The 18,131-nt window shown below is 36.8% G+C and overlaps 1 protein-coding gene across 1 annotated transcript in view; it reads left to right on the top strand.

The window, feature by feature from the left end:
• Window positions 1-6,972: 6,972 nt before the first annotated feature.
• Window positions 6,973-18,131, top strand: part of LOC107788684 (phospholipid-transporting ATPase 2) — a 47,412-nt gene continuing 36,253 nt past the window's right edge. The window contains exons 1-6 of the mRNA XM_075226538.1: window positions 6,973-7,150; window positions 12,381-12,609; window positions 12,951-13,164; window positions 13,571-13,687; window positions 14,743-14,835; window positions 14,936-15,110. Coding sequence (XP_075082639.1) covers window positions 12,485-12,609; window positions 12,951-13,164; window positions 13,571-13,687; window positions 14,743-14,835; window positions 14,936-15,110 — 724 coding nt within the window. The 5' untranslated portion in view covers window positions 6,973-7,150; window positions 12,381-12,484. The remainder of the gene's footprint in view (window positions 7,151-12,380; window positions 12,610-12,950; window positions 13,165-13,570; window positions 13,688-14,742; window positions 14,836-14,935; window positions 15,111-18,131) is intronic.

The raw sequence follows: 18,131 nt of genomic DNA, 5'->3' as shown, positions 1-18,131 counted from the left end.
AAATTCCATACTGATCAAGTAATTACTTAGCCAGACAAATATTTCAAATTGTACAATTACATCCATCAATTACAAGATAGCTTCCCAAATAATCCATTAATATTTTAAACTAAATATCATGGGATCTTCATTTTAACAAAAATTGTACCTTGATTATACTTCATTTTCCATCTTTTTTTCTTTCCAATTTATGCACCAAACTTGTGCTAGATTAGACTAAGATATTCAATTTACGACAATGAAAGTTACAAAATGAGTCAAAAGTAAATATAAAGCCGAATTTTATAAACATATTTTGAATTCTATTTAACTTTGCACAAACAGCTAAAATTTTCTGATATAGGAAGAATGAAAATAATATAATTTGTTTCTAATTAATACAATAGTTGTTTTATAAGAAATGCAGAGTCAAAAAATAGAATTTAGTTTAACTTTTTATAATTTTAAAACTTTGAAGGTATTAGAGCGGACCTCTTTTGAATTATCTAGTAATATTACTTTGGATCTAGCACATAATTAATAAAATACTTACACTCATTTACCTTTCCATAACTTTTGCATGTTATCTTTTTGCATTTGGACTAGCGTAGAGAAAGTTCTATTCATATGGTAAACATGACTCTCACATAATTATTTATGGAAATTTCTTAAAGGGAAATGTTTTAACACGGATTTAATTTTTTTTTAATCTAATACAAATGTCTAGAGGTGAAATATTGAGAATATTTACCAAAACACAGCGGAGCCCACTAAGGCCCATTTGTTTTTATTAAGATCAATACGTCTAAATTTGAATATACATCTGAATATTAATATGCATATTAAGGTTAAAACGTCTGAATCTTAATACGTATCTGAATATTAAGATGTTTTATTAAGATCTAAATACTGAATAATTAAGATTATTTATTTTCTCTATATCTGAACGTATAAAACTTGTCTTTATTTAAAAATTAATAAGTATAAATTTAAATCAAATTGTACTAATTAATCTAAGATTATATTAATAATATATTTTTTTAAAATTATATGGTAGTTGGTGGTGATGATGGCTAATGGTGGTGGTTGTGGGTGCCGGCTGGATAATGGCTGGTAGTGGTGTTTGGCTGATAATGGTGATTATGAGTAGTACAAGTGTCACGACCCAAAATCCAACTAGTCGTGATGGCACCTAACCCAACCCTTTAGGTAAGCCAAATAACATTCAACACAACTCAACTGAGAATAATGGGAGACAATGAGTAAAATAATTGAATTTTTATACAAAATTCTAAGGATTGGTAGTACAAATCATGAGCTTCTAAGACTTAGAATTTACAAAGTTGATACGAAATAAATATATAATATGTTCAAAGTATACAAAAACATACTTGCAAATCTAAATCTACCAAGGACAAGTGGAAGACATATCCGAAAAAGCAGGTACATCTTTAATGCTAGCTCCCGCCATACACAGCAACATCAGCTCCAAGATCTGTACACAAGGTGCAGAAGCGTAGTATGAGTACAACTGACCCCATGTACTCAATAAGTAACAAACCTAACATCAGGTTGAAAGTAGTGATGAGCTCGGAAGATAGTGGAAGTCCAACATCAATAGCCAATAACAACTTGTAATAATATAATAAGGACAATAAAGGTGAATAACCCAAGAGATATATGCTCAGCTCAATCACATTTACGAGAAAGTATATATGCTTCTCAAGTATAACACCCAAGTCCAAATCTTACCATCGAAATCAACTAAATATGAGTTTATCAAAAGAACCGCATTTATCATTTCACAACATCAGAATCGATGTTCAACCATACTAATTTCACTCAAATATGACTCCGAATCGATATTCAAAACTCAATAAATCACTTTAGAAAAGTTTAGACAACCCCCCCCCCCCCAATTTTCTTATAAATTCATCAATCAAATGCCAAATTCGAAGATAGAATCATTTAATATAATCAAAACTGAGTAAAAAATATTTATCCCCGTGCGGTAAAAATTCTCTTCAAAATCGAGCTCTAAATCTCAAGTTGAGATAAAATGAACCAAAACCTCGATTTTTAAATTTCTGCCCAATTCTTTTGCATTTGCGAACAATAGGTCGCTTCTGCGACAAATATCCCACTTCTGCGGAGACAACTAAAAGCCCATCCTTTCGCACCTGTGGATAAACTCCTGCTTCTGTGACATCGTAAGTGTGATCATATCCCGCTTCTGCGACACTCCTGCCTAGTCAGCATTTCTGCCTCTGCACCTCGTCTTCCGCTTCTGTGATTCCGCAGATGCGTCCCTTTCTCCGCATTTGCAAACATATCTGACCTGCCTAAAATGCACTTTTGCACCACCGGTGCCGCTTCTGCGGCTCCGCGCATGCGTCCATAGCTCCGCATGTGCGGTCACACCATAACTCAAAATCTCGATAATGCTAACATAATCCAAAATGGTCTGAAACTTGACCAAAACTCATCCGAGCCCCTGGGGACCCCGTCCGAACATACGACCAAATCCCAAAATATAACACGGACCTACTCGAGGCCTCAAATTACTCATAACAAACAGAAATCATGAATTGCACCTCAAATCAAACTTAATGAACTTTCAAAGTTTCAACTTTCAAAACTCGTGCCGAACCGTATGAAATCAACTCAGAATGACCTTAAATTTTGCACACAAGTTTCAAATGACATAACGAGCATATTCCAACTCCCGAAACATCAATTAGAATTCGATAACATCAAAGTCAACTCCCGATCAAACCTATAAACTTTTCGAACCTTTAAATTGCCAACTTACACCAATAAGCGCCAAAACTTTCTAGAAACATTCAATTGCAAATCCGGGCATACACCCAAGTCCAAAATCACCATTCGGACCTAACGGATTAATCAAAACTTCAATCCGGGGTGAAATACATAAAAGTCAAACCTGGTCAACTCTTCTAAGTTAAAACTTCTAAGATGAAAATTATTCATCCAAATCAATCTCGAATCATCCGAAAATCAAAGCCGACGATACACACAAGTCATAATATACCATATGAAGCTACTCATGACTTCAAACCACAGAACTGAGTGCAATTGCTCAAAATGACCAATAGGATCATTAGAACATGATGCATGACAATAGTAGTTAATGATGGTGGGTGATGGTAGTAGTGACTGATAACAGTGATGAGTGATATATAGTGGTGATTGGTGATTGTTATAGTAATGGTGGTTGGTGGTGATGGTTGTAAACGATGGCTAGTAGTAGTGACAATTGACATTCGTGCTTGACAATGATGGTGATTGTGGCTGAGGATGGTGGTAATGAGTGGTGAGTAGTGGTTGGTTGGTGGTGGTAGTCTATAATGGTGGGGTACAACGATATCAATGGTGATTGTGATTAGTGGTGAAAGTGTAAGAGTAATAGTGAAATATTATTTTTACCTAAATTCTTGAATGTATAACATCCTAATGGTATTAAGACTATGTTATAGATTGTAATCATTAATATCTATTCAGACTCATTAAGTGATTGTATAATTGAAAAAATAAATAGATTTAATGATTAAGATCTGAATAATTAAGATTCAAATCTAAAAAATAAACACACTTAATAATTAAGATCTGAATGATTAAAATTCAAATATTGTTAATGCAAATAAATGAGGCCTAAGTGACCAATATGGAAGAATCGAATGTCCTACTTTTTCATCTCTAGTCCACTTGCAAGCATTGACCTAGTACTTTGAAAATTTAATGCAACTATTCTGACACGTTGAGAAGACCATGTTGGAACTTGCTAGGAAGCTATATTAGGGAAAATATTTAAACAAATTTTCCATTAGGTCCATTAGATCAGTGAAAAACTTGCTAGGAGCATATTGGAACTTACTTTATTTTGATGTTTACACCAACTCCTACTAACTAATCATAATTAAGATGAAAATATATATTAATAACTAGCTATTACCATTTGGTCATATCAGTATATATAAAGATAAACATATCATATATTAATTGGATTGAGGCAAATACCAAATATGGATAAATATTTTAAAAAATAAAGTATATAGAATTAGATTTTACTAAAATCCACAACATCTAAAAGCTAGATTCCTCATTGATTACATAGAGAATGAAAAAAGGAAAAGAAGAAAAAGATAGTGAAAATTCAATTCCACATCGTATGTGTATTATATTGAGCTTTAATAAGTAGGTGCAAAATTGGTACAAGTCTAATAACATGTTTGGTTAAACTTCTAACATTAGCTTATTTTGGAAAGTGCTTTTCGATTTTTTTTGGGTGAGAATCAGTTTATATTTGACTAATTAATTTAAAATCACTTTTGAGCAACAATTAGTGTTTAACCAATGTCACAACCTAAAATTCCACCATAGGTCGTGATGGCACCCAACGCCGCCGCTAGGCAAGCCAACACTAATCAGCATAACAAATAGTCCAAAACACATCTTAAAACAGTTCAAGAATCAAAATAATCGAAAAGTATTCTCAACCATACGTTAGATATCAAGTATTATTAAAAGAAGTTTGTACAATGATTCAAATACAAGTCAAATGCTAAATCAACCAATACAAAATACGATCAAGCGGTCCTCAATCCCAAAACTCGGTATCATAAGTGCATGTCATCCACTTGAATATACAATACTACTACAATAACTGTCTCGAATAGAACATAGACAAAATATAGTAAATAAATAGGAAGGGGACTCTGTGTGCTATGGATCATAGCATGGAAAGTATCTCACCACAAAGTCTCCTCGACAGCTGCACCTACGTGCCTGTATGACCACTAGATGGGCCTATCTCAGCACCCGCACTATTAGTGTAGAAGTGTAGTATGAGTACGTAATTCAACGCGTACCCAATAAGTATCCAGTCTAACCTCAAAGAAATAGTGCCTAGGGGTCGACATCGACACTTACTAGTGGTCCAATAATCAGATGTACACGAGAAATAGATAGGTATGGGGCATGGCAAGTAGCAACGACGCAGATAAATATGTACAACATGCTTTCCAATAAAAAATCAAATACGAAACCGTCAATTACTAATTACTGTCTCGAATGGAGTATAAGTGACAATATCATATGCAAATGCCAAATCTAAGTCAAGATGCTCAAGTACGCACTAACTCCCTACTGAAATATTCGACACTATCCTGTTGAGGCGGACGACCTCCCATAAGAGTAGTGCAAAGATGATCAAATATTTCACATAATCCCGTCGAGTTCGAACGATCCGATCCAATAAAAATGGTGCCCAGACGGACAACCTGATCCATAAGAATACCATAGAGGTGTTCTCACAAAAGTACTTTTGAGGCAAGCAGACCGATCACATACAAATATTGAAACTTTCGAAAAAGTAAGTACATCACAAGAGTAAATTTGTAAGAGAAGATATAATTTTACGGCTAATCGGGTAGCGCGACAAATCTCTAGAATAGCAAAGCTCGGTAAACTACACAAGTCTAGTCTCAGGCTAAATCGTGAGTTAAATCAATTAAACAGGCAAGATTAACTCAAGTAGTACCGCTAAAGCATGATGTAAATCTAAGTTTACTAGACGTGTAAAAAAATCTAGCATACACACGTATGCTCGTTACCTCGTAAGTACATAGCTCCCATAATACATAGCGCATAACAAATAGAACACCTACGTGGTTAAGTTTCCTCTTACAAGGTAGGCAAGAGACTTACCTTACTCCAAAATCCGATATCGGCTCCTATGCGCTCTAACACCTCAAACCAATGCCGAACAATCCTAAACTAGACAAAGAACATGCAAACCAATTAAAATATACTCAAGAACCCATAATTTATTAATTAGAAACAATTCTCAACCCTACACAAAAAGTCAACCACGGGCCCGCGCGCCCGAGTTCTAAAAATTCTCGAAAATAAAAGTTATTCATAGCACCACGAACTCAAACATATAATTTGTTCTCTAACCCATGCCTAATTTTGTGGTCAAATTCTCTTTTTTATCGAATTTTAGGTTTCTACCAAAATTCCATAATTTTTAACAATTTCTACCAATTTGTATGTTAAATTCCATTTATAATTTATGTATTTAGCTCACAACAAGTTCAAAATAACTTACCTTATGATAGATGACGAAAATGGTCTTCACGAATCACCCCAAATCGCCTTTGAAATAAGAAAAATGAAATAAAATGAGCGAAGTCCTGAAGTTCCAACTTATAAGTCCGCACATGTACCATCCTTCACGAACGCGACCCAGGCCTCGCATTCGCGAAGTACAAAATGCTTCTGCCAAAAAGTTCCTCTTCGCAATCGCGGGACTCCACTCAAGAACGCGATGCCTTGACAGCGCAGCCTTCCGCGAACATGGCCCTGCCTTCATGAACATGATTTGAGACCCACAAATAACTCATGTCACACAATAAATAATCTATCATATGACGTATTTGACATGCCAGCGCAATTGATATACACGCTCGGTTGGATGGGTTTATTATACTATTTATTCCGTCAAGTTAAAGTGTTAAATTGGAAAAATTATAAGTTTGTTTACCGGGTGCAAGTTTAAGTGGTCAGGAGGCCTTTTTGCCCAAAGGTTTTATATCTCGATTTTAGCCATCTGGACAATATTTAGCATTTTTTTAAACATCTTGGGAAATAAATATTTGTTCCAAATAAAAACTTTGCGTAGAAGAACACATTAACACCACTTATTAACTTTTTTGAATAAACCTTTAGCTAAAACCTGTTGCAATTCTTTTCTTAAATGAATACGTTTGTTTGAATTATTTAAGCTACACATACTAGCAACAATTTTTTTATGTTATTAATACAGTTTACATTATTATAATATATTATTATTATTAATACATTTTTCATACTAGCATATAAACTTTTTAAAATCTTTTGCAAGGATACCAAAGATTTTTCCACAAATAAAGTTTCGTTCCATATAAAGATACAAACACAAAAGCATAACGTACAATACTAACGTAGCACATAATGCTCTTCCTAAAATAAAAGTTCATCTGACAAATATCACATCGTTGATTTTCCGGAAACTCACCGTTTGCGCGTGTCAACGGCAGAGCTAACACCACCTCCCTCAGTCACCATCTGCGGCGACTTCATTATAATCTCCGTGATCCTCGCAGATTCCGTAAGCATCTCCTTTTATCTGGACAACTCACTGCAAATTGGATAATTCTAGAATCAAAAGTCTATTGGCGACTCTATTGCTTCAGTAGTAATAGTGATTTTTTTCTTTTCTATTCCTTTTTGCTTAAATTTCGGTTTGTTTGTACTGGAAAGTCTGATAGGTGGCTAAGTTGCTCTAAAAGTAGTTTGTAAATAATTTTACTTGCTTAATTTTAATTTTTGTGTTAATTAATCACCTTCGTCGATTATATTGTTCTGGAAGTAATTGCAATTTTGCTCGTTCATCTATTTATCTCCTTGGGTGAATTCGGATCGTTTACTTTAGAATTAGTGTCTCATTGGTGACTGTATTGCTCATAGAAGCAGTTGTGAATTTGCTTTTGTGCTACTTTTTCGTTTTTTCTGTCTCATGAATTTGGTTCATTGTGCTCTATAAACATAAAACATAGACAAACTATGAGAAGAGGGAGCATGGGGCTTATAGGGGGAGTTAGATATTATGTGGAAGGAAATGTTATGTTGCATTTGAAAAGTTGCACGTGAAGTGTTAGGTTTGCCTAGAAGTTTAGGTGATCCTGGTGGTGGAATGAGGAGGTGCAAAGAATTATTCGTGCTAAAAGAGAGTGCCATAAGAAGTTATGAAAGGCAGAACATGGAGAAGCATTTGAAGAGTATAAGAGATCTAGGAGCGAAGCTAAGAAGGTGATTAGTAAAGCTCGAGTGGAAGCCCTGGATGGCTCCTACCAAAAGGTAGGAACAAGAAAAAGAGAGAAAGAAATGTTTAAACTAGCGCAATGAAGAGAGAAAAGGAGTAAGGATTTAAATCAAGTGAAGTGTATTGAAGACCGATTCTCTGAAGTTTTGACAAGGTATAATGCACGATGGAACTTTTGCTATACTTAGTAGAATTAGACGATTGAGAAAAAATATGCTATGAAAAATATGAAGATGAGAGATGCTTGTGGTTCAAATAGTATTCACGTAGAGGTTTGGAAGTGTCTCGGAGGGTTTCAAATGGGTGACTTATCAAGCTATTTAATACTATACTAGGAAGTCATAGGATGCCCAGTGAGTAGAGAAAGAGTACCCTGATTCTAATTTGTTAGAAATAAGGAGATATTCAAAGTTGTGTGGACAATCGTGACATTAAATTTTATGAGTCATATGATGAAACTTTGGGGAAGAGTGATAGAACATAGACTTAGGGATACTACAAGAGTGACTGGGAATCAATTTGGATTTATGCCCGGTAGATCTACAACAAAGGCTGTATTCTTGCTAAGAAGATTGGTGAAAAACTAAAAATTTATCGCGAGAGGAAGAAAGATCTACACATGGTGTTTATTTACCTGAAGAACATATGATAGAGTACCAAAAAAGACTCTTTAGTGGGTGTTGGAGAAGAAAATATTCATGTTAAATATATAAATGCCATAAATGACATGTGCGAAGGAGGCATCACGAGCATGAGAATAGTAGTAGGCGATACAAAAGATTTTTCCATAATTGTGGGTTTACGCCAATGATCAACAATTATTACTTATAAGCAATACACTAAAGATCGATATTGAGCCCGTACTTATTTATCCTAGTTATGGACGAGCTATCTAACGGTCCCATAGTATGGTATTTGCTGATGATTAAAAGCAAAATAAAAATAACCAGATAGTAAAGTGATCAACAACAACAACCCAGTATAATCCCACTAGTGGGGTCTGGGGAGGGTAGTGTGTACGCAGACCTTACCCCTACCCTGGGGTAGAGAGGTTGTTTCCGATAGATCCTCGGCTCCCTCTCTCCAAGAACTCCCCACCTTGCTCTTGGGGTGACTCGAACTCACAACCTCTTGGTTGGAAGTGGAGGGTGTTCACCACTAGAGCAACCCAACTTGACTATAGAAAACATTCTAGAGAATAAGACTTTTAGGATTAGTAGAAGTAAGACTGATATGAGCTGCAAGTTTACTTAACATAAGTAGAGTGACTGTAAGGTGAGATTAGATGGTATTTTGGTGCCTAAATGCAATTGAGTATCAAGTAAGAGAAGATCGCTTGAGATAGCTGGTCATATCATGCGTTGACCTCTAGATACACTGGTCGTAAGTGTGAAAACACGTCGAATTAATGTGCTAAAAAGGGACGAGGTAGACCTAAGATCACATGAAAAGAAGTTGTCTCGAAAGACCTACATCTCTTGGAACCAATGCAGATTTAGCGAAAGACAGGGCATAATAATAATAAAAAATTATATAGGCGATATCAATTAGTTGAGAATATGTTTTGGTCATGTCAATACATTTACATTAGGTCCTATGCTTTCTAGGAGTCTTTTAGCCCCATTAGAGATTCTTATGCCATAAGGAAATATAGAGAAATTCTAGTACTTTTTATTTTTATTTTACTTTGTATAATGTTAATTTGAGATAGAATTTAAATGAGGAAACTTGGTCAGTGACGATTCATTAACATATCAATAACGGATCCCAAATTTGGATGTTATGTGTTCTAAGTTGGAGTTTGTGTGTTACCAAAAAAAGGGAACCCGTAAAAAACAAAAAGAAGTGTACACCGTGGGACTCAAACCCAAGTACAACTGCTCAATACCATTCAAACTTAAAGGCCTGTTGAACGGGGTCCACAACTGAAACGTAGTCTGATTGGCGACTCTATTGCTATAGAAATAATTTGTTATGTTACAGATTTACTCAACATTCTTTTGTCTTTTTTGTATGTGGTTGTTTGCCCTAGAATTATTGTCTGATTGGCAATTGTGTTGCCGTAGGAGCACAGATTGGTTGTAGAATCACAATTTATCATTGTTCTTGGAGGAGTACCATTTCAATTTTGTGAGACTTGTGAGTTCCACAGCTTGGGTAGGCCAAGGATTCTTGTAGATTAATAATAATTAATGATATCATGAGCTAGGTGATTCCCTCCGATCCGCTCAAGTCTTAGTGAGCAAAGTTACCATAGTAAGGTATCTGGACTGATGGGCGATAGTAGATATCTACCAGAATAGTCAAGGTGCACGCTAGGTGACACGATACCGCCATTATAAAAAGTGTGATATCATGAGCTGAGCTGAATGCATGGTTAGTTGGTTATATGCTATTAGGGTGTGCTTTGGGCAGGGATGATTGCAAGATAAAAAAATCATCTAAACCTTAAAGGTATGCTATAAGATTCGTCTATGTTCGATTCGAACCAGCATTTCAGCATGATAAAGAAATGGACGTTGGGCGTAACTCAATCCCAAAAGCTAGCTCATGAGGTGAGGATTTTTCAGACCATATAAAGAGACCTTCCCATCCCTTGATAGCCTATGTGGGACTCAACATCCCTTGCACGGCGATCTGGAGCGTGGACAATATAAGATGGGGGGCCCAACATCGGTTAATGAATTGGGATGGGCATCTCAATACCATGTTAAAGAAATGGACCTTGGGCCTAACTCGACCACAAAAACTAGCTCATGATTTGAGGATTGTCCAAGATCATATAAGGAGACCTATTTATATTTTTCCACTTGATGTGGGACTCAACACCCCCTCCCCTCCCACGCCCAAGGTTGGACATCTGGAGCGTGGACAACTAAGTTGCTCGGACTCTTCACTTCCAATGCCGCACCCGTGTCGACACGACGTGGGTGTGAGATCCGTACCAGATATGGTTAATCTATTTTGGGTACTTTGACCAAAATCGACGGAGAAATTCAGTACATATACAATGAATTTTTAAAATCAAAACAAAAGTTAGGGTGAAATTGAAGAAAACGAAATAACTTGTATATAGAAATTTTTATGTCAGTCCTTTTTCCTTTTATCTCTTTCTCGGGTTCTCCTCTTGATCAATATTTTTTTCTTCTTAGAATACCTTTTAAGTTTTTCACATAATATCTCATAATTTAGATATATCTTTGTAACTCTATTTTAGCACCCAAGGGTGTAGCCTAGTGGTCAATGAAGTGGGTGAGAACCATGAGGTTTCAGGTTCAAATCCCAGCGGAGGCAAAAAACAGTAGGTGATTTCTTTCCATCTATCCAAGCTTTTGTGGATAGAGTTACCTAGTACCTATTGCTTGTGGGAGGTGGAAGGTATCCCGTGGAATTAGTTGAGGTGCAGGCAAGCTGGCCCGGACATCACAGTCATAAAAAAAAACTCTATTTTTAGATATTTGAATTATTTTTAGCCGAATCTCCGCACCCGTATCAATGCCTGGATCCGTACCCCCGAATCTTAAAATTTAGATCATGAAGGATTCAACCTCTAAATCCGCACCCGTATCGGACACCCGCACCCAAGTCCGAGCAACTTAGGTGGACAGTAATGGGGCCCAACATCGGGTAAATTGGGATGAACCTGAGCTCTAATACTATGATAAAGAAATGGACCTTGGGCCTAACTCAACTCCAAAAGCTAGCTTATGAGGTGAGGATTGCCCAAAACCATATAAAAGAGAACTTCCATCTCTTGATGGCCGATGTGGGACTCAACACAATACCTTTAAATAATTTGTTTTTAAGGAAAATTAGGTAAACTTTAGAATTTGAGGTTCTCTAAATCTCACACTTATGTCACATTGACATAAATATTTCTGATTAAACTAAAAGGAGGCTAAAGGAACACTTGGAAAACATTGGACCTATTGTAGGTTAAACTACTGAGTTTTAATCCCAACAAGTTGATATCACATGTGTAATAAATTTTCTTTTGTTCTGTTTTATTTTTAACAAAGAAGCACCGGTTCCATGAAAGTTTACGTTTTTTGAGATAACTTCCTTCCATATGATTTTAGGTATACTCGTATCCTTCTAGTGCTTCCAATTATCAACCTTTCAGTAATCTGGAGGAGAGATATACCAAAAAGTAGAGAATATACAAGAAAACACGATTCTCTACGAAAGACACCAATTATCTATACAAATAGGAGTCTCATGCGTGCACCAAAAAGCAATCAAAGACAATAGGCTATTCCGAAAGTACAAAATCATGCATTATGTCTGTTGTTAAAAGATAAAATCCTACATATCTGTCTATCGGACTCCTAAGGGGATGGTCTCATGCTGACCATCAACTTTGAGCAGCAATTCTTGTTCTGATAATGTTTGGCTTTGGATGAGTCAGATTTTCTGGTCTTTATTGTTTTCTGATCATTGTCCAGTTTCTTCCTTACAAGTCCTTATTGTTTTTGTAATGTAGTTGTTAACCTTATCAGTTTTATCAATCTTGCAGGTACACTTCTAATTCTTTGGTAATGAATAGACCCATATGACGCTAGATGTGCTTTAACCTCAAAATCAGCAGCTATTACATGAAAACGTGCATATAAGTCAACAATGAAGCGTTATGTTTATATTGACGATGATGATCTGTCAAACAATGTTTACTGTGACAACCGTATCTCGAACAGAAAATATACTGTATGGAATTTTCTTCCAAAGAACTTGTGGGAACAATTCAGGTAACTTTTTAAATTTGTTGTCATAAAATTTTTGCATTCTATTATAGATTGAGTCAGTGAACATGTGGATTTGACATTTTGGGTTTCTCACGAATGTTTTGCTATCATGCAACATTGTGATTTAGTGCGCCAATTAATTCATTTGTGCTTGTTTCATTACATTATCAATTTTATTTGTAACCTTCTTTCGGGTCTGTTATTATCCTATTCATTGTTGTCTAGATTGTTTCTTGCATCAAACTTTGTAAAAGGAACCAACTCTTTCTTATTCTGTTGTGAGCTTGAATTTCTAAATATCTATCTCTCCCTTTTCCTAACAGCTTTATCTTTTTTGTTTCCAGCCGATTTATGAACCAGTACTTTTTGTTGATTGCTTGCCTTCAACTATGGTCACTCATCACTCCAGTAAATCCTGCTAGTACATGGGGCCCTCTCATCTTTATATTTGCAGTCTCAGCAACAAAGGAGGCATGGGATGATTACAATAGATATCTTTCGGACAAGAAAGCTAATGAGAAAGAAGTTTGGGTTGTGCGGAAGGGCACCAGAAAACATGTATAACATTAATGTCTACATTTTTCATTACATTTTTGTTCTCTTATATCAGAAACTATATCAGAAAGTTCATTTCTTATTTGATTTAATTCAACTTTGGATTTGTCTGATTTCTTTCACCTATTCTGTCCTGAAGTGAACATACCCCCAAAAGTTACGTGGTCAAACTTTAGTTTCTTAATACGACCTTCCATTGTTCTTTTCCACTAAGTTGAAAAGTTAATGTGCAGCTTCTCGTATAACACCCTTCGTAGTCAGAATATGATTTTTACTTTTGGCTTGAGCGAGTATCTTGACTCACTTTTACGTATTCTATTTCATCATCTCTGTAATTATTTTCTTGTTTATTGTTTCACCAGAATTCTGATACTGATTAAATGTCTACTTTACTTGTATTTCCTTGTAGATTCAAGCCCAAGACATTTGTGTTGGTAACATAGTATGGCTTCGCGAGAATGATGAAGTGCCCTGTGATCTGGTCTTGATTGGTACATCTGATCCACAAGGTCTTTGTTACGTGGAGGTAAATCATTATGCCTTCATCAAAGTTTTTCTGTTGTAGAAGATTATGTTGCACCTCTTCCTCTTTACCTGAAGTACTAAGCAGACGTGTTAGGATCTGATGGTTGTCGTTAGTTAGGATAAAGGATGGTTGTTATTGTTTGGAAGGGTATCACAGGAGTCATGAGATTCTTGAGAAAAATTATACTTGATGTTTTAGACTTATCTTTCTTTTTTATAAGGTAAATACTCTTATTAATAATGGGAAAATCACCCGTATACAAGTAGTATACCAAAAATGTAGAGATCAACAAAACAACACCCAATCTTCTATACACACTGGACCTTCATGGATGCACCAAAAAGTAACCAGAAATGAGGATAGTCCTCAAGCGTATTGTTCTCTATACCATCAAATGTTCTGCTATTCTTTTCCTTCCACAGGATCCACATAAGTGCTAGTAGCGCAACATCCATGCTCTTCGACTTCTCTTTCTTCTTCTGAATTTCCCGTTGGAGAGTACCTCCGTAACTGTGCCCAGATCACCCATTGCATCCAAACCATCTCAAAATCTCACACCACAAGCAAGCTGCCAATCGACAATGTAGTGGTAGGTGATTCACATCTTGACCTGAACTTTTGCACATGAAGCACCACCTGACATATGTAATCCACCTTTTTTCCAAATTATATGCCGTCAATATAGCTCCTCTCGCTGCTATCCAAGTGAAAAAGCATACCTTTTTTGGTGCTCTGGGAATTCAATTGGGTAAGTGTGAAAAATTTGGCTCCTACGTCACCAAGAGCTTATGATAATATAACTTTATTGAAAACTCGGTGCACACAAATTGTGGATGCTCCAATGTAAACTGCGGGACTAAATCAAAACACTTCTTGCTTGCATCTTTTACTGATGGATGTGCTCTATTTGATTTTAATTATTTATTAATAGATTTGCTGGCTTTTTCCTGATGGATGACCCTATGCTTTTCAGTCTTCTGGAATAATACGCTTTGATGATCACCTCTGTTCAAACTGACTTATAGGACATTTTTTATTGCTATATCATATTACAGACAGCTGCCCTTGATGGTGAAACTGATCTTAAGACAAGGGTGGTTGCCTCTGCTTGTATGGGAATAGATTCCGAATTGTTGCACAAAATCAAGGTAAATAATACTGCTTTCTATTGCAGGGAAATAATCTGTTAGTATTCGTTCTGGTGAAAGTTTCTTCTTGTGTATTCTACATGTTGACGTTCTTCTACAGGGTGTAATTGAGTGTCCCATTCCGGATAAAGACATCAGAAGATTTGATGCAAATATGAGGCTATTTCCTCCGTTCTTGGACAATGATGTATGCCCTTTGACCATTAAAAATACAATTCTCCAATCATGCTATTTGAGGAACACAGAATGGGCATGTGGTGTTGCTGTTTATACAGGCAAGTTTTCATATGAAGAAGAAATAGAATAAGGGAACATTATTGATGAAAGTATAATTTGCTATCAGATACCGCAAGTTAGTGATGTTTGATAGAAGAAGAGCCCGTTGGGCCATGAATTTTTTTTCACTTTTTTTCGAAAATTTTTCACTTTTTTCGAAATCAGTGTTTGGCCATAAAATTTTCAATTTTTATTTGAAGATGAATTTTGGAAATTTTTGAACATTTGAGAAACTCCCAAAGCTGTTTTTCAAAATTTTCACTCAGATCACTCACAAAAATTTAAAAACAACCCAAAATTATATTCATGTCCAAACATAAATGGTCCTTCGACCTTCGTTTGATTCCGACGGCCGGCATAGATCTCATGAGACCCGCCCTATCTTAACCTTATGATCCTAGTCTGCTCGTCTCTGTCTTGAGGCCAATAAAATGCAAATAGGGATCAGAAATGTGGTCAATATCACCAAGAATAAAGAGATACCGTCTATACCTAAATAAAAATTGATGCTTTCATAAGGAAGTCATCGAAGGCTTTCCACCTAGCGCACAACGTTGAGTTCTATTCGAATGTCGTTAAGAAGGCCGACCACATAGGGGGGTGAACCGAAAAACTCAGCTTTTCGGAGCGGACCAATCTTCCGTGCCCCCCCCCCCCCCCCTACTCTCTCTCTCTAAAAAAGCCTTAAGCATAGAAAATTTTTCCTTTTCCATAGGAAACTCCAATTTTCAAATACCATTTTCACTTGAAAAATAATTTCACTTTTTCCGGAATTTTACAACTCTTATGTCCAAACGCCCACTTAATAGGATACCAATATGCGTATTTATTTTTAAAGCTTGGTGATATTTCTTCTAATTAACACCAAGCTGACAGTTGACTAATAGGAGGGAAATTGGTCCAATTTTCTTGATCAAGGTTGATGTATTGCAGGACCATTGGTTGGGTTTGTCTCATAGCTGCTTATATGAGCATGATTTTATCGTGATGACCAAATATCGATATTCGTTATTGTGAAAAGGCACGAGAAAAAATATGTTATTGATATTGGATATTAAATACAATACAAGAGGTCCCTATTTATAGCTATACACTACAAGGAGATATTACTCCTCTTCCAATGTGGGACAAGACTACACTATACATATCTGTAAACTAACACTCCCCTCAAGCCGGTGCATACACATCATATGTACCGAGCTTGTTACACATGTAGCTAATACGAGAACCAGTAAGAGACTTAGTGAAAATCTCTGCTAGTTGATCATTCGACTTTACAAACTTGGTAACAGTATCTCCTGAAAGTATTTTTTCTCTGACAAAGTGACAGTCGATCTCAATGTGTTTAGTCCTCTCATGGAACACCGGATTTGACGCAATATGAAGAGCAGCTTGGTTATCACACACTAGTTCCATCTTACTGATTTCTCCGAACTTTAACTCCTTGAGAAACTGCTTGACCCAAACTAACTCACACGTCGCCATAGCCATGGCCCGATATTCGGCTTCGGCGCTAGATCGAGCAACTACATTCTGTTTCTTGATCTTCCACGAGACCAAGTTACCTCATACTGGAACACAATATCCAGACGTAGAACGTCTATCAAAAGGTGATCCTGCCCAATCAACATCTGTGTACCCAACAATCTGCTCGTGGCCTTGATCCTCGAATAGTAATCCTTTGCCTGGAGCTGACTTTATATACCGAAGAATGCGAATAACTGCATCCCAGTGACTATCACAGGGAGAATCCATAAACTGACTTACAACACTCACCGGAAAAGAAATGTCAGGTCTAGTCACTGTGAGATAATTCAATTTGCCAACCAACCTCCTATATCTCGTAGGGTCTCTAAGAGGCTCCCGCTGTCCAGGCAGAAGCTTAGCATTCGGATCCATAGGAGAGTCAATAGGTCTGCAACCCATCATTCCAGTCTCCTCAAGAATGTCTAAGGCATACTTCCGCTGTGAAATAACAATACCTGAGCTAGACTGAGCGACCTCAATACCTAGAAAATACTTCAATCTGCCCAGATCCTTAGTCTGGAAGTGCTGAAAGAGATGTTGCTTCAAATTAGTAATACCATCCTGATCATTGCCAGTAATAACAATATCATCAACATAAACCACTAGATAAATACACAGATTAGGAGCAGAATGCCGATAAAACATGAGTGGTCAGCCTCACTACGAGTCATGCCGAACTTCTGAATAATTGTGCTGAACTTACCAAACCAAGCTCGAGGGGACTGTTTCAAACCATATAGTGACCTGCGCAATCTGCACACACAACCATTAAACTCCCCATGAGCAACAAAACGAGGTGGTTGCTCTATATAAACTTCTTCCTCAAGATCACCGTGGAGAAAAGCATTCTTAATGTCTAACTGATAAAGAGGCCAATGACGTACAACATCCATGGACAAAAAGAGACGAATAGATGCTACTTTAGCCACGGGAGAGAAAGTATCACTATAATCGAGCCCAAAAATCTGAGTATATCCTTTTGCAACAAGACGAGCCTTAAGCCGATCAACCTGGCCATCCGGGCCGACTTTGACTGCATAAACCCAACGACAACCAACAGTAGACTTACCTGCAGGAAGAGGAACAAGCTCCCAAGTGCCATTCGCATGTAAAGCAGACATCTTGTCTATCATAGCATGTCGCCATCCTGGATGAGATAGTGCCTCACCTGTAGACTTAGGGATAGAAATAATGGACAAAGAAGATATAAAAGTATAATGAGGTGACGACATGTGATGATAACTTAAACCGACATAGTGGGGATTAGGATTAAATGTGGATCGTACACCTTTGCGGAGTGCAATTGGTTGACTAAGGGGAGACAAGTCCGCAGTAGGTGCAGAATCTGATGCGGGGCGTGAATCACCTGGGCCCGATGCTGGATGTGGACGACGATGATAAGTCAAGAGTGGTGGAGTTGCAGAAGGTTAAACTGGATTATGTGGAGGAACTGGAGCTATAGGTGGTGGAGCTACAACTGGAGCTGTAGGTGG

This window comes from Nicotiana tabacum, chromosome 12, assembly GCF_000715075.1.
Source record: "Nicotiana tabacum cultivar K326 chromosome 12, ASM71507v2, whole genome shotgun sequence".
Taxonomy (NCBI): domain Eukaryota; kingdom Viridiplantae; phylum Streptophyta; class Magnoliopsida; order Solanales; family Solanaceae; genus Nicotiana; species Nicotiana tabacum.
The sequence above is the reverse complement of the archived record's forward strand: the minus strand, read 5'-3'. Positions and strand labels throughout refer to the sequence as shown.